This window comes from Microcaecilia unicolor, chromosome 12 (assembly GCF_901765095.1).
Source record: "Microcaecilia unicolor chromosome 12, aMicUni1.1, whole genome shotgun sequence".
NCBI lineage: Eukaryota > Metazoa > Chordata > Amphibia > Gymnophiona > Siphonopidae > Microcaecilia > Microcaecilia unicolor.
In genome coordinates this window covers 68,691,002-68,709,081 of record NC_044042.1, presented here as the reverse complement: position 1 = coordinate 68,709,081, position 18,080 = coordinate 68,691,002, and the positions used below count along the sequence as shown (strand labels likewise).

Sequence of the window (18,080 nt, the reverse complement as noted above, 5' to 3'; positions counted from 1 at the left end):
CATTTTCCGACCCCTTAAAAAAGGCTCTTTTTCAGGACGCGGTAAAAATTGGCCTGACACATGCCCAGAAGACATGCTGTCACCACCGCATGCCACTTTTGCTGCAGCTTAGTAAAAGGGCCCCTTAGGGCCCTGTTTACTAAGGTGCACTAATGTTTTTAGCGTGTGCTAACACTAGAGACACTCAGGAATATATGGGTGTCCCTAGCATTAGCGCCTGCTAAAAACACTAGCGCGCCTACAGCATGGCTTAGTAAACAGGGCCCTTAGCATGCAATTATGGTTAGCTGCTACCATGACATGAAAGCGAAGGGTTGCTTAGCGAGTGGGAGGGGGGTGGGGGTGCTAGAGATGTTACAGCTCTCCTCAGCCAATAGGCAGCTGCTATTTCTGAGGTAATGAGAAGGAAACAGCAGTACCGACGGCTCCTGACCACCCATAAAAATGTAATCGTTAAGGTAGGTGGTCCTTTCTGTGCATTGCTAGGAAAAGGGCTGTGCATTACTCAGAATGCACATTTGAATGGTAAGTAGCTCATTTAAATAACTTAGCATGCAATTATTATTAGCTGCTACCATGACAGGAAAAGAGCCCGCAGACCTCCTTTGTGCATGTCTCGCTGATCTCCGTGCTCGCTTAACCGGCTAAAACCAGTGTAAAAACCTTGTTGCTGGCTGGTTAATTTTTGTGCATCTGGGCCCCAGAGGCTAACACAGTCCCACCTCCCTTAATAAGCACCTTCTTTCCTCCATCAACTACCATTGGTGTTGTTTGAAGATTTTCATCTGGCAAGCAGATGAAGTTTTAATGATGTACACCCTGCAAATTAATTATTTACACAGCTGGTGTTAATATTCTTGGGTGGGGACCAGGCGGAGATTATCAGTAAAATATTTCACCCTGCCCAACGCTAGCTGTTAATGGTTCATAAGAACTGCTGTACTGGGACAGATCGATGGTTCACCTAGCCCAGTATCCTGCTTTCCAACAGTGGCTAATCCAGGTCGCAGGTAGAATCCCAAAGACCAGCAGCAACATTCAACATTTACTAAGGAGCTGATTATTCAAGTCTGAAAACACCCAATTAGGAAATCATGAAGACTAGGGGGCATGCGATGAAGCTACAATGTAGTAAATTTAAAATGAATCCTTCACTCAACATGTAATTAAACTCTGGAATTTGTTGCCAGAGAATGTGGTAAAGGTGGTTAGCTTAGCGGAGTTTTAAAAAGGTTTGGACGGCTTCCTAAAGGAAAAGTCCATAGACCGTTACTAAATGGACTTGGGGAAAATCCACTATTTCTGGGATAAGCAGTATAAAATGTTTTGTACTTTTTGGGATTTGCCAGGTATTGTGACCTGGATTGGCCACTGTTGGAAACAGGATGCTGGTCTTGATGGACCTTTGGTCTTTCCCAGTATGGCAATACTTATGTAAGAAGGAAGAGTATTAATAACCAATATGTATGAATGTCCTGACCCTGCAGAAATTAAGAGCATCAGCCCTGTATTGTGTCAGTGCAAACAGTCCTCCGTATGAGGTAGATAATTTGGAGGTGTTCTCCATCTAGTACTGCTACAGAAAGCCAAGGGATGGGCTCAGGAGAAGAAAGCAGCACTTCATCTGACAGACCCCCACGAACCCAGAGCTCAAGTCAGCCTCCATATAACGCTAAAAGATCAGGTTATCATTTTTGAATTTATTTATTTATTTGTTGCATTTGTAGCCCACATTTTCCCACCTATTTGCAGGCTCAATGTGGCTTACATTGTACCGTGAGGCGATCGCCTTTCCGGTATGACAAATACAGAGTGATATTATGGTATAATAGAGTGCATGTGTGACAGACACATAAAGGAAATAGAAAGGAGGAAGCGTTATGTTAAGCCCAGTTCGAGTATTAGTATCGTTGTGTTGCAGGATGCAGTTGTTTAAGTCGGGTCAAATGAATTCTGCTATCGGCTTTCTCTGAGCGCTGTACAGTTAGTTTAGTGATAATTAGCAGGAGAAAGCCGCAAGGGGGCACCAAGGTTCCCCTCTCTCCATCGCTCGGTGTCCTCTGCGCTTTATTAGCGACTCCCGCAGCCGCAGCTCTCTGGCTAGATTCCGGGCACGGACAGCAAAGAGCCCACGCCTGGCTCGGTAGCGCTTCTGCCTGCAGCCCGTCCAAGGGGAGGGGACTGGAGATCGGACGCTGAGGGAAAGCTGAAGCCAAGCCTATAAAGCTTCCTGCTGAGCTCCGCCTGGGACATTCACAGGCATCTGCCATAGTGGGGGGGGAGAGAGCGAGAGGCTCCGGCAGGGACGGGGCGAAAGTTTGAAGAGCTGTAACGATGCAGCCTGGGATTCTGCTTCTGCTGTGTCTGCTCGAAGAGGCCACTACGGACACAGGTAGGTTGAGCAGCAGAGCTTCCGACGCTAGTTTCTCACCGCAGGGTGTCAGCTCGGAGCACGAGTAGGAGCCTTGCCCTGCGCAGCATCCCAGGAGGTGTAGACAGCACCTTCCTCCGGGAAGAGCGGGAGGCCTTAGGCTGAGATGTTCTGGCTGTAACTAACACAAATTCCCTGTATGCTCCCTAAACTGGCCTTTTTCACGCAGGACGTCCCAGATTTTACACTAATGCTGTACCTGTGATACACCTGCCCCTAAGTCATCACACGAATGTCTGAGTTCACATCAGCTTTTAGGGTTGTAGTACTTCCTCTCTCGCTGTTTTGGACAAATTTCTTGCGCTTTGATACTACCGTGTACATTTCCACAAGGGTTTTATCGATACCCCTTCTTCTGACCCGTCTCTTGTTTTCGCACAGTCTTGATTTCCCATTTTCAGGGCAGATTTACTGAAAGCTCTCATCCCCCCCCCCCCCCCTTTCTTTTTGCTGCTTCCTTCTTTATTTTCGCATAGGTCACCAACCTGAGACCTTTTCCAAATTTGCCTACTTTCCCCCACTGCAGTCATAAAAATAAATAAATAAAACCGAACCACTTATTTCTTTTCTGCTATGTTTTTGCATCTCTCCTACTCTGGCTCTTGATTGGTACTTGCAATGCCTGTCAGTACAATGAGAGGCAGACCTCAATCACTGATGAACCATTCAAATGATGGAGGCTGGGCACTGCCGTGGGATGTGAATTAACAGTTTCTGACATTGCTCGGCTATACCTGTCACAGCCGACATGTGCCTTGCTGTGTCCCTGCCATCCTCCATCCATCCCATATCTGATGAGAAGACGGGGTGCTTTTACTAAGGTGCGCTGAAAAATGGCCTGCGGTAGTGTAGACACGTGTTTTGGGCGTGTGCAGAGTTATTTTTTAGCGCACCTACAAAAAATGCTCTTTTTTTTTTAATTCACCTGAGGCAATACATATATAGCAGTAAGCACCAGGAGTATTGTTAAGCATCTCTTTTGTTTTTGCCAAAAATGGATGTACGATAAAATGAAAATTGCCGCGCATCCATTTTGGGTCTGAGACCTTACCGCAAGCCATTGACCTAGCGGTAAGGTCTCACATGCCCGGGCCCCTGGGACTTTTGTCCCCCCCTGTCCCCCCCCTCTCGGCGGCCCTGGTCAAAGCTCTTCGTTCTATGCAATTCTGTCAATACTGTGATCCCAGTGTTTTTTCTGGTATCACAGTGTTATTTGGTTTTACATTTGTTTCTCCCAGGGTAGCATCTCCAAATGGGTTTGTTTTGCACATATTGTAACATGAATTTTGTTCCTAAACTTGGATATGTCGGGTCTGATTTCATCCTCTCAGATTTACTTCTAATGTTTATCTTAATTCTGCATTGTGCCAAAAGTTTCTTTCTGGAGCTCATGGGATGTAGTATATACAGCAATAAATCAAGACATACTCAGAAATAGTTTGTTTTTAATCAATCTCAGTGGTGCCCAATATAATTAGTTCTATTTATCTTTCAGCCACATTTTGCCCTGACATATAAAAAGCGCTAACAATTGCATGCACAAATTGGGCGTTTAATTGAATAACAAGCTAATTAGCGCTGATAATTGGCTTTTTAATTACTCTCTTACCTATCTATATGTTAAATCTATTCTGCTAAAAGGGACCTCAAACTTTATAAAAGCTAAGTAAACCCACAAAAAAAGAATAGTTTGAAAAAATTGTTTGCAGTACTTTTACCTGTTCAGATACTTTAAACAAACAAGACCTCAAGTCTCCCATAGGGACAAATACCAAAGATATTGAAACACATCACTGTCTTAGGTGGGAGAAAGATATTATCATTGTTCACCATCTCTCAGACCTCATGTGCAACTTTCTTTAGTCACCTTACTTTCTAACTCTTCTAACTCTCTTACCTATCTATATGTTACATCTTTGCTTTACCCTTCACTATCAATTAAAATGTTCTATTACGTATTGTGTTGACATTGTAAGCAGTATACTATGCCATACTTTGTATTGTTGTTTGAATATTTTTACTGCTGTAATTGCCTATTGCTCATGTTTGATGTGTTCTTACTGTACACTGCCTTGAATTAATTCCTTCAAATAGGTGGTAAACAAATCCTAAGAAATAAATACAACAATTAAAAATTAAAATGTATGTGTGTAACTTTAGGGGTGGGATCCATGCCTACATTTTACGAGCAAGTAAAAAAAAAGGGGATATGGAAATGGGAGGGTCATGAGTGGATTGGGATGTTCCTTTAATTATAGAATAAGGTAGGATCTGCTCCTCAACTAGGTGTGAGCATTTGCATTACATTTTCATTGGTGTAAAAGGCCAAGCCTAAATCTACTACTACTACTACTTAGCATTTCTATAGCGCTGCCAGGGTTACGCAGCGCTGTACAAGTTTAAACACGGGGAGGGACAGTCCCTGCTCAAGAGAGCTTACAATCTAACGGTAACAGACTATGTAGTCAATGTAGGTAACAGGAATGGGGAAGGTGGTTAGGCGCCAAAAGCAAGGGAGAAGAGATGGGCCTTGAGTAAGGACTTGAAAATGGGCAGGGAGGGCGCATGGCGTATGGGCTCAGGAAGTCTGTTCCAGGCATAAGGTGCTGCAAGGCAGAAGGGGCAGAGTCTGGAGTTAGCGGTGGTGGGAGAAGGGTACAGATAGGAGTGATTTGTCCTGAGAGCGGAGGTTACGGGTGGGAACATACGGGGAGAGGAGGGTAGAGAGGTAATGGGGGGCAGCAGATTGAGTGCACTTGAAGGTCAATAGGAGAAGCTTGAACTGTATACGGTAGCGGATTGGGAGCCAGTGAAGCGACTTGAGGAGAGGGTGATATGAGAGTATCGATTCACGCGGTAGATAAGACGTGCGGCGGAATTTTGGACAGATTGAAGGGGGGATAGGTGGCTAAGCGGGAGGCCAGCGAGGAGAAGGTTGCAATAGTCAAGACGAGAGGTAACGAGCGAGTGGACGAGGGTTCGGGTTGTCGTTCTCTGGTTTAAGTGCTATTTTATAAACCGTGCTTAACTTTAAGTGTGATTTATAGAATAGCACGAGTGGGGGGGGGGGGGGGGTGGGGGGGGGGTGTGGGGGGGGGGGGGGGGGGGGGGGTTGGGTGGGGGGGGAAGGGGGTTCAGTGCTAATTTTTTTAGGTGCCATACAGTGAAACCTTGGTTTTTGTTGATGTCAGTTTTCGTCGGTTTTGGATTTCGTTGATTTTTTGACTAGAAATTTGTCTCGGTTTTCGTCGGTTGCCTCGGATTTCGTCAAAAAAGGACGTCCATCTCCCAATTTGTATCGGAAGATGGACGTCCTTCTCCCGATTTTGGTGTCCTCGTTAATTGCCTCGGTTTTTCATCGGCTTCGGATTCGCTGATTGTTTTCGGACGGATTGTCGACGAAAACGAGTTTCACTGTATATAGAATTTAGGGGTCCCTTATACTACAGGTGCACTGAAAAATGGCCTGCCCTGTTGTAGGTGCGTGTATTGGATGCATGCAGGTTCATTTTTCAGCCTTATTTTTGGCTGAAAATGGACGTGTGGCACATTCATTTTGGGCCTGAGACCTTACCACCACCATTGACTTAGTGGTAAGGTCTTATGTGTTAACCGGGTGGTAATCATCAGTGCACGTACACTGCCGATTACCACCTGGTTAGTGCCATAAGGTAGAAAATAAAAGCTCTTTCTGCCACGTGTATCGGACGCACGTAAAAAAAAAATGGAATCACTGCCCAGGGCTCACAGTAGCCGGGCAATAGTTCCAAGTTGACACGCGTTGGATGCGCATAGGCATCTACGTGCCTTAGTAAAAGGGCCCCTTAGTCCTTTATGTGGTCTCTGATTGCATCTCTTGGTACCTGATGATCTTTTCCTGCACACATTGTGTGGCATAATACTGACACTTCTGTTGGTGATACGATTCTTTTGTTTTTCTTTTTATCAGAATGTCCAGTTTTCTGGCCTCAACCTTTCTGTGGGTTGGAGTGGGAAAGGCCCAGGTGATCACAACTTCTTCAATCTCTACTTCTCTGTCAGAGTTGTGATCAGTGTTTTTCTGGTCCAGTGATGCTGTAGTGTTTACACAATTTCCGATGGATGAAGTGTGCTCTGTTATTGTGCCCCATGTGCACAACTGGTTTCAGCTGTGGTCTACATGACCCACATTTTTCTGTTTTGCTACTGTCCAGTTTCATATGAGGGGGTTGACCGTACAAGCTTCCACAAGTACCTACCCTCTGAGAAAGGGCTGTGAAAAACAATGAGGATAGGTGGGTTTGGGACAGGCTGGGTGAGGGGAACAGGGAGAGAAATCTGTAGTAGTAAGGTAAGGTGAGGGTAATGCAATTGGATATACTGCCTCTCTGTGGTAGGAAGTAAGATTGTCAGGGGAATTTTCAAAAGAGAAGGGCACCCATCTTCCGACACAAATCGGGAGATGGGCGTCCTTCTCTCAGGGTTGCCCAAATCAGCATAATTGAAAGACGATTTTGGGTGCCCTCAACTGCTTTCCATCGCGGGGATGACCAACGTTCACAGGGGCGTGTCGGCACCGTACCGAAGGCAGGACTGGGGCGTGATTAAGAGATGGGCGTCCTCTGCCGATAATGGAAAAAAGAAGGGCATCCCTGACGAGCATTTGGCCGACTTTACTTGGGCCATTTTTTTTCACGATCAAGCCTCAAAAAGGTGTCCAAACTGACCAGATGACCACAGGAGGGAATTGGAAATGACCTCCCCTTACTCCCCCAGTGGTCACCAACCTCCTCCCACCCACCCCCAAAAAATTAAAAACATTTTTTGACAGCCTCTATGCCAGCCTCAAATGTCATACCCAGCTCCATGACAGCAGTATGCAGGTCCCTTGAGCAGTTTTTAGTAGGTGCAGTGCACTTCAGGCAGGCGGACACAGGCCCATTCCCCCCTACCTGTTACACTTGTGCTGTTAAATGTGAGCCCTTCAAAACCCACCTGAAACCCACTGTACCCACATGTAGGTGCCCCCCTTCACCCCTTAGGGCTATGGTAGTGGTGTACAGTTGTGGGGAGTGAGTTTTGGGGGGGGGGGTTGGGGGCTCAGCACACAAGGTAAGGGAACTATGTACCTGGGAGCAACTTCTGAAGTCCACTGCAGCGCCCCCTAGGGTGCCCGGTTGGTGTCCTGGCATGTGAGGGGGACCAGTGCACTACGAATGCTGGCTCCTCCCATGACCAAAGGGCTTGGATTTGGTCGTTTTTGAGATGGGCGTCCTCGGTTTCCATTATGGCCAAAAACCGGGGACGACCATCTCTAAGGTCAACCTAAATGCTGAGATTTGGGCGTCCCTGACCGTATTATCGAAACGAAAGATGGACGCCCATCTTGTTTCGATAAAACGAGTTTCCCCGCCCCTTCGCCGGGACGTCCTTAGAGATGGGCGTCCCCGTTCGAAAATGCTCCTCCACCCATCTCTCTGACCCCAGAAGTGAGTTAAATGTATGCTCTCTCCAAGGAGCATTAGAGAGGAAAGGATGGATTGGACAAGAGCAACATTCATAACTAATGACAAGGGGATGACAGAGGATCCATTGACTTTGAGGATCTACAGATTTCCTGGTTTTGGATATCTCAAATTTGGGATTAGCTTTTGCTTCTGGCCCTGGGCATTGTGCATGTGTTAAAGCAGCACTGACATCTCTTTCTAGCATGCTTCAGCGTGTGTACTTCAATCTTACTTGACAGAGTAAGGCACTTGTCTAACAGTGAAATTACAAAGCTTAATAATAGGGATTTTTAAAAACCTGGTTAAATATTTAGTATGACAAGGCTGATTGATATGGGGGTCAGTGGGATTTCATTGTACCTCCTAAGAGGAGTGGCTTAGTGGTTAGGGTGGTGGACTTTGGTCCTGGGGAACTGAGGACCTGAGTTTGATTCCCGGCACAGGCAGCTCCTTGTGACTCTGGGCAAGTCACTTAACCCTCCATTGCCCCATGTAAGCTGCATTGAGCCTGCCATGAGTGGGAAAGCGCAGGGTACAAATGTAACAAAAATAAAATAGATACTATTGGAGAGTCTAAATGGAATGTTGCTACTATTGGAGATTCTACATGGAATGTTGCTATTCCACTAGCAACATTCCATGTAGAAGACTGCGCAGGCTTCTGTTTCTGTGAGTCTGACGTCCTGCACGTACGTGCAGGACGTCAGACTCACAGAAGCAGAAGCTTGCGCGGTCACATTGGTGATCTGCAAGGGCCGATGTTGCTAGTGGAATAGCAACATTCCATGTAGAATCTCAAATAGTAGCAACAGTGGAGGAGTGGCCTAGTGGTTAGGGTGGTGGACGTTGGTCCTGAGGAACTGAGTTTGATTCCCACTTCAGGCACAGGCAGCTCCTTGTGACTCTGGGCAAGTCACTTAACCCTCCATTGCCTACTGCATTGAGCCTGCCATGAGTGGGAAAGCGCGGGGTACAAATGTAACAAAAATAAATAAATAATTAGATTGAACACTAATTCTATAACTTTTCCTCACTGGCATACACTAACCCCTGAATTCTATATATGATGCTGGAAGTTGAGCATGGCTGCAAGATGTGTGTGCATCTTAATTAGCTAGCAAGCAATTAATTAACAATTAATTGATGGCAACAGTCAAATATTATAGTTAATTGGCAATAATTAGGATGTACGCCTGCATATACCTGTGTGCTATTCTATAACCCTGCACACCTAAATACTTTAGCATGCAACTCAAAAGGGGGCATGGCCAGGGGAGGGGCAGGGATGTTTTGAAAAGTTGTGCACGAGGTTATAGAATTGTCTCATTGCTGCTCCAAAATGCCAGTAGTTGGGTGCTGGCATTTAAACCAGGTTTCAGACGGCATAAATACTAGCGCCCAGCTTGGGACATTGGAATTAGCACAGAAAGTTATTCTATAAATGGTGCTCAACCCGGAGCATTATTTATAGAATAGCGCTCCACACCGATCTTTTCCGACACTGATTTTTCCACGCTACTTATAGAGTCCCTGAGCCACATTCCCAGATCTAGATAGTGCCCTGAATGCTAAGTACTAATGGAAAGATGTGAGACACAGAACAACTCCGGTGGGAGTATTCATGTTGGTGTCGGAGGCAGGGGCGTAGCCAGACTTTGGCGGGAGGGGGGTCCAGAGCCCGAGGTGAGTCGGCACATCTTAGCCCCCCCCCCTGATTCCGCCGACCCCCCACCGTCATTTTTGGCTGCCACCACCACCTTTGACCCCCCCCAGCGCCAACCTTCTCAACACCCTCTTCCCACCACCGCCAACCCTCCCCGCCACCGGGTACCTTAGACTCACAGAAGCAGAAGCCTGCGCAGCCGCGTTGCTGATCTACAAGGGCAGGCTTCTGTTTCTGTGAGTCTGACGTCCTGCACAGACTCACAGAAACAGAAGCCTGCCCTTGCAGATCAGCAATGTGGCTGCGCCGGAGAAGAGGACTTCGGCTGGCGGGAGTTGGGGACCCCCGCCAGCAAAGGTACCCGACGGTGGGGGAGGGTTGGCGGTGGGAGGGAGGGTCGAAGGGGTTGGCGGCGGGGGGCCAGGGCCAAATCTACGGGGGCCCATGCCCCCGTTGCCCCACGTAGCTACACCCCTGATCAGAGGATCACACAGCTCTGCTCAATATTTTCTCAATCTCTCTCGCTCTCTCTTATTCCCTCTTTCTCCATGTCCTCTTATTGTCCAGTAATCCAGATCATCCTAGCAGCGATTACTGGTACTCATATTAAATGCTGACTTTTACATGCAGCATCTATAAGCTTGTTGGAAATTCCTATTCTGCACTGTGCTAAATAACTAACATGGTGCAGTTCTATTCATAATCTGAAACCTGTACTCAAAATTAATTCACTCAGTGTGTGAACACCAAATTGTTGGTTGAAAAAGAAGCAAAGGGAAGGGTTTTATAAAAGAAGGACACTTGAGAGCATAAAAAGAATGAATGTTCTAGAAATAAAGCCCCATAAATGTAAGAAATTAAATAGATGTGGAGAGAAAGATAAGAAAGCAAATCTGATGGGAGGTGAAGACCACAGGGCCCATTTTCTCTGCCCGTGACTTTTCCTTTTGCCTACCAAACTGTGCTTCAGTGATGGCAACCCTGTCTGGAGTGCACCTAACCAGCCACAATGTATGCAGATACACCTCCTGCATATTAATTATGGGTATCTTGACCGACTGGGTAGGTGAGCCTCCAGGACAGAACTGCTTTTCCAGAACTCCAGATTAACCCCCTGATTCCCCACACATAAGGATCCCATCTACCTGTCTCCTGAATTTTGTTAATCTTTTCCTTCTAGCACCTCCCCTGGAAGATTATTTCATGCACCAGAAGCGGAGCCAGGTTGACGACGCGGGGGAAGCGAGAGCGGACTTCCGCCGGCACTGGCGCACATTTTCAATGCATCACATTGAGAAAAAAATAGGCGCAGGAGCTAGTAGAACTCCTTTTGGGGGAGCGGCTAAGCCACTGGCACCCACTCCCTTTTCTGTGTATAAACACTTTATTACTGTATTTCTGAGTCTACCCCTTTCAACTTCATGTTGTAGAGCTCTCTTTCTGAAAAAAGATGGATGTCCATCTTTCATTTCGAAAATACCAAGGACGTCCTTGGATGTGGACGTCCTTAGAGATGGACGTCTTTGACTTTTGACGATTTTCAAAACCAAAGACGTCCGTGTCATCTGGAGGAGCCAGCATTGCTAGTGCACTGGTCCCCCTGACATGCCAGGACACTAACCAGGCACCCTAGGGGGCACTGCAGTGGACTTCACAAATTGATCCCAGGTACATAGCTCCCTTACCTTGTGTGCTGAGCCCCCCAAACCCACTACCCACAATTGTACACCACTACCATAGCCCTTATGGGTGAAGGGGGGCACCTATATGTGGGTACAGTGGGTTTCTGGTGGGTTTTGGAGGGCTCGCTGTTTCATCCACAAATACAACAGGTAGGGGGGGTATGGGCCTGGGTCTGCCTGTCTGAAGTGCACTGCAGTACCCACTAAAACTGCTCCAGGGACCTGCATGCGCTGTCATGGATCTGAGTATGACATCTGAGGCTGGCACGAAATATTTTAAAAGATGTTTTTCGAGGGTGGGAGGGGTTAGTGACCACTGGGGGAGTAATGGGAGGTTATCCCCGATTCCCTCCGATGGTCCTGGTCATTTCGGGCACCTTTTTGTGCCTTATTTGTAAAAAAAAACACGTCCGGGTGAAAACGTCCAAGTTTTACTTTAGGACGTCCTTGCTTTGTTTGATTTTGGCTCAAAAACGTCCAAGTCTTAGGCACGCCTCTGACACGCCCCCTTGAAATTTGGACGTCCTTGTGATGGACTGCAGTTGGAGACATCCAAAATCGGGTTTCGATTATACCGATTTGGACGTCCCTGGGAGATGGACATCCATGCTCTGATTTATGTCGAAAGATGGACGTCCATCTCTTTCGAAAATGAGCCTGACAGTGACATAACTACATGGTAAAGAAATGACTTACATGAATATGTATGAAAAGGGTATGCATATGTATGACAGCGACAAGGCGATTTAAAGATACAATGGACCAATAGAAAGCGACTGTGTAGAAAAGATGAGCCAACCCAAGTGCACAAATTGAACTAGCCAAAGGGTTAATCAGTATGATACATTAATTGTACATAATAAAAACAGTTAAATAAAACAATAATGATACATCCCAATGCAAACATGAGGGGAAAAGCAGCCGCAGGGCAGGCAATGCGGTGGAGAACAGCGCTGGAGGACGGCTTCTGCTGGTGGGGCTTGGGGACCCTGCCAGTCAAGGTATGTGGAGTTGCGGTGGGGGGGGGGCAGGGAGGTGGGGCAAAATATCCCCCTCCCCACACTTTGGGTTCTGGTCCCCCCAATATTTGTGGTCTGGCTATGCGGTAGTCTGGGGTTGTGGTGGCAGCGGTAGTCCTGGGGGGGGGGGGGGGGTTCAGGCAGCTGCGGCCCTGCCCCGGGCCTGGCTCAGTCTCTCAGCGACTCTGCTTTCTCACGTGCTAAAGCCACTTTCAGCGCTGCTAGTAAATGGCCGACTTTGACATTTCTGCAATATCGGCCATGTGCTAATTTTCCAGTTAACGTGTGAGAACTTACCAACACCTATTTTGTAGGCAGTAAGGGCTCATGCTAACCCTGCACTAATCAGTTAGTGAGTGGTAATGCCCACGCGCTAGCCGATTAGCATAGCCACACCTACTTTCCACCCAAACACACGAGTAGCGTGCACACATGCAAAACTTACTGCCAGAAGCCTGAGAGGACCCCACGATAGGCCACTTTTAGCACGTGTTAGCACTTACCGCAACTTTGTAAAAGGGCCTCTGATATCTTAAAAATACAGCGGATGTTAAAGTGCTATATCAGTGAAAAACACTAGATGATAAAGTGCAATTTCAAAAAAGTGCTAAGATGTTACATTAAATATAACGTCCAATGTTGTAATAGTGCAGTATGGGAAACATATTTCACTGTGTTACTGTTACAGTTCTATCACCCAGTTCAGTATTTCCAATATCCACTTGCCTTAGATAAGTTTAAATTCAATTTTAATGAAGCCCAAACCTTTCCAAATTAATTTTAAATGTTCTATAAACACAACTTTTCCCTTTATAGGTTTTCAGCAAATAACACAGTCCAGGTAAGTATTTTGTATTGCTGTAGCTTGGAATGTTAAATTCCAGTTTCAGGTTACTGGCTTTTACTTATTGCTCACCTTTTCCTTTACAGGAATGAACTTGCTTCAATTTTTCTTTTTCAGGTAAGTAAGGAGTTTTTCCTTTTCACTAAGGTGCCCTTTTACTAAGGTGCGCTAAGCCCTAACATGGGCTTAGCATGCTGAAAAAGATGCAGGACGCGTTAAAGCATCTTGCAGTAATTTTCCTGTTTGCACATGCTAGTCGTGTGCTATTATATATATATATATATATATATATATATATTTTGGAAGGGGCACGGAAGCACCACCTAGCGTGTTAACATTAGTGCATGCTAACTGGTTAACAGGGGGTTAATGCAGTAGCACTTCGCGCATCCTTAAATAATCTTATACACTAATGGAAAAATTAGAATAAGATCTGCAAAAATAAAATAGTAAAAAGCTCTTTTTTGGAGGATGCAGTAAAAATGGGGTTCGCACACAGTAATTCTTACATTAGGACATGCTAAGCCATGGTTTAGTTAAAAAGCCCCTAAGCATTTTTTCAATACTACTGTGCTTTGTAATTGATTTGCATAAAATAATTTTCTCTTTCTTTTTCAGGTGCAGTCACTTGTCTCTTTTGAGCAGATCTTCTCTGTCTTGCAGTGGGTGCCTTTTTCTGGTCCTCTGATCTGAATCTTGATATAAGATCATCTTCTTTCTGTACACCTAATGCCTAACTCAAAATCAACATGAAAGACTGTCACTCCCTATATGTGAGCAGATCTAGATGTGTACCTCATTCATCAGCTTTCTTACAGTTTTACAAAAGTTTCAAAGTAAATTTTTTTCAAAATAAAATAATGGCAAATATCCCTACCTTATTTGTTGTTCAAGACCTCTCAGCGGCCATTTTGAAGCAGCGCTGGGAGCAAGACAGTCTGCAGATGCGCCGGGCAGGAAAGAGGGGACTCTTTCCTGCACCAAAGAGGTCACTAGATCACCAGAGCACCACACTAAGGTAAAGGAGGGGAGGGGAGGATAGGACAACCTTAGACCCGCCTGCCCGTCCTCCCGCCAGCCTGCCTATTCGTCTGTAAATCCAGACAAATGGGCAGGCTGGCAAAACCCACCCGGTTGCCCTGCCATATGCTCAAAAACAGGACATGTCCAGGCAGTGGTGTGCTGGAGCCGGCTCTCACCAGCTCGCGAGAGCCTGTTGTTATTTTTTTTCAGAATTTTGGGAGCCGATTGTTAAAGTAGCTACTTTAACAACCGGCTCTCAAAATTTGGGCTCTGGTCCCCACCTGGCAGTGTCAATGGGCGCGTCCCCTGTGGTTTTTTGGGCCATCTTGTCACACACGGCATGTCTTCTAATTTCTCTTCCTCCCCCCCGGCTCTTAGCATCGCGCGAACCCGCGCTTAACACTGCTTTAAAAAAAAACACGTCAGCAGGAACAGGCTGCTTCAGCCAATACCAGGGGCCTTCCTTCAGCCCTCGGAGGCGGAACACACCGAAGGAAAGACCCTGGGATTGGCTGAAGCAGCCTGTTCCTGCTGACGTGTTAACTGCTTTAAAAAAAATAAACAGAGAAGGCGACGGGAAGGGCAAGAGGCAAGGTACTCCAGTAACTATGTTCCTTCTCTTCCCTTCATGGTCTGACATCTATTTTCCTTTTCTCCCCATGCCCGACTCTGCAGTCCTCTGAGCTTGGAGGCACATCTGTCCATGGTGCTGTAAAAGGACTTTTATCAAGCGCTCCTAGTCCTAGCAATGCTCCAGCAATCAAACCCAGCACATCCACTGTAATGTAGTTTAAGGGTAAACTGCTTCAAACGAACGGACTAGCTGTCCTTCCACTACTAAAAGACAGAGATCGTTAACCTGCAGCTATTTCAATAACTGTCTATCTGCTACTCTTTCACGTATCTACTCTCATCAACAACCACTGCTCCAGAGTTGGCTGCAGCAACCCGTAAGGAGCACGCGCACAACGGTGGAACACCGGAAGCAGATGACCGTTCTGAATAAGCACATGCACGGAGTTCTGCACACCACTTCTCTTTGTGCAGCGGCTAACGATGGGAACTGAGTGGTGGTAGAGCAGTGAGACATAGAAACCTGTTGTCAACAGGAACAAACAAAAAAAACAATTCAGAGAGGCGGGAAATTCACTCTCCTGTCACCACTACATTGCAGCGACAGTATTAACAACTTGTGAGCGATTTCCACTGTTTCCACCTCGCTACAGCGTGAGGCATGGCCTTCAGTTTCGGGACTGCGAGCGGTGCAGCTGCCAATCCGGGAACCGGTTAGTGAGTTGGAGACACGTTATATATGATCTCATCAGCTGCACATGGGTCGATGGAGGGCAGGGGGGAGAGGAGGGTTGCTGGACATGGGTGGATGGAGGGGAGGGCAGAAGGAGAGGAGGGTTGCTGGACATGGATGGAGGGGAGGGAAGAGTGAGGAAGGAGATGAGATGAAGGAAAAGGAAGAGAAGAGAAACACTGCACATGGATGAAGAAAATAGGCAGAAGCTGGATCCACTGGACAGTCAAGTCTGTTGAGGACCCAGATTTTACTTACGGATGTAGGGCAAGAAATGAAGAAGAAAGGCGGAAAGTAAAGAAATAAATGGAAAGGAAGCCCTGGAAACGGAGTTAAGAGGACAGATAGCAGTAGAATTGGATACTGGACCAGCATGATCAGAAAAACAAAGTCACCAGACAACAAAGGTAGAAAATTTTTTTTTATTTTCATTATAGTGTTTGGAATATGTCCACTTTGAGAATCAGGTTCTCAACATTAAAAGTTTATATTTATTTACTTATTTATGGCATTTTATCCCACATTAAACATGAATTAGATTGGAACCTGGGATCATTTAATTTTTTTTTCCTGGAGAGAGTAATGCATTGCCCCCCCCCCCCCCCGGCTATAGCCAGCTCTGCAATTTGGGGGGGGGGGGCAGAGGTGGATGGGGGGGCGCAGCGGTAGACGGGGGGGGGGGGGGTGCCAAGGTGGACCAGGGAGAGAGCCTGTTGTTACAAATTTACCAGCACACCACTGTGTCCAGGTAAAACCGGACGTATGGTAACTCTAATCACAGGACAGGTGTGAGAAATCCTGTCCTTAAACTTCACTCTTCATTGTGAATGTGAAGCTTGACGTGCACAATCTTTGCATATAAAAACATGTCCTAGATGGTCCTTAAAACTTTAGCTCAGTTATCCATGATTCTACCTGGTGAGGTATCCTGTGTCCTCATTATGCAGTATATAACAACCCCTATCATAAGGACTGAACTGGCCAGGAGCCATGCACCCAGCTGTATTTGCACTATTGGAAAAGAATCAGAATAAAGTATTGAGGACTGAGAATACATCTTTAAACACTGATGGATAGATTGCTCTAAGGCAGGGCTGTCCAACCTCGGTCCTTGAAGGCCACAATCCAGTTGAGTTTTCAGGATTTCTCCAATGAATATGCATAAGATCTATTTGCATGCACTGCCTCCATTGTATGCAAACAGATCTCATACATATTCATTACAAATTACTCACTAGTAACTGTTTAACATTTTAAAATATATTTCTTTATTAATAGATCAATACAATTTTCCTAAAATAAAATCCATTCCCTTAACCCATAGTTATTAACCAATCCATACACCAATACATTTAAAACCAAACAATTCTCCACAATACTCTTTCAATACACATTCAAATAGCATATATCTGGCAATCTTTTACATCAATGTGTGATCATAGCTCTTTAGTCATGTGTTAATCCACTGCTCCAGAGTCTCCCACAGGATTCAGCCTTGCTTCAAATCAGACTCATTGAATCACCAACTTGTAAAATAGTTCTGTCCTTTTTTCCAACAAACCATTGTAACGTTAGTGATAAATCTTGAACAACCATTGATGATGTCAGTCAGCAACATCCAAAACTGTCCATTTTCACCATTAGCAGTATCATGTGTTCCAGATATATATATTTTTTGAAAATGTAGTTACATCTGTATTAGAGTTTCAATCTCTTCTATTCTTATAGTATTCCACCATACGACCAGGACCCAACATGCTCATGTTTCGCTATAAAAGCGTCATCAGGGGTCTTGAATTCTAAACACAATAACAGTGGGTTAACTATAATTCTACTTAATATATATCATTGTTAAAAACTCTCAAAATTAAACATTAACATGCTATCATAGATACACTTACTGGCTCATCCAGGTGGTGGGGTAGTCAAATACCAGCGATGCAGTGGTGAGCTAGAACTGCTCTCCCAAACGCATAGATGGTTACCATACATCTTCATTGGGGAAATCCTGATAACCTGGCCTGACGAGGACTGAGGTTGGACACTCCCGCTCTAAGGGAATCCCCTCTTCCCCAGGCTTCACACAGCTCCAGCTGGCGCATGGCCCTTGCAACCTTACTCAGCTTCTTTCACATTGTCTTTTTCAATTTCCTATTTGAGATGTAAGGGTGTAATACTGTCACTAATTTCCAAAGTAGGTTGCCAGCTGGCTCCTTTCCTTTCTTCCATGCAGAGTGTGGTTTTATTTAATTATTTAGAGTTTGCTCACACCTTTTTCAGCAGTAGCTCAAGGTGAGTTATATTTAGGTACTCTGGATATTTCTCTGTCCCAGGAGGGCTCACAATCTAAGTTTGTACCTGATGCAATGGAGGGTTAAGTGACTTGCCCAAGATCACAAGGAGCAGGAGCGGGATTTGAACCGGCCACCTCTGGATTGCAAGACCAGTGCGCTAGCCACTAGGCCACTCCTCCACATACAGGCAATTACAGCCTTACTTTATTTCAGGAAAATCAGACCTACAAGTCCATAGATATAATTTGATAAAACCAGGCCTGTCAGCAATACAAATAAGGGCAAAATAAGGGCAAAAGAGGCTGTGTTCAAGAAATACAGAAAAAGCAACA

The 18,080-nt window shown here is 45.7% G+C and overlaps 1 protein-coding gene across 2 annotated transcripts in view; it reads left to right on the top strand.

Annotated features, from left to right (window-relative positions):
- Positions 1-2,091: 2,091 nt before the first annotated feature.
- The window catches only part of PLXDC1 (plexin domain containing 1), a 137,070-nt gene continuing 121,081 nt past the window's right edge, over positions 2,092-18,080 (top strand). Inside the window, exon 1 of one of the 2 annotated variants that reach the window (XM_030221049.1) lies at positions 2,092-2,392. In XM_030221049.1, the coding sequence (XP_030076909.1) occupies positions 2,335-2,392 (58 nt within the window). In that variant the 5' untranslated portion in view covers positions 2,092-2,334. The remainder of the gene's footprint in view (positions 2,393-18,080) is intronic. The other variant, XM_030221048.1, reaches the window with a different exon arrangement.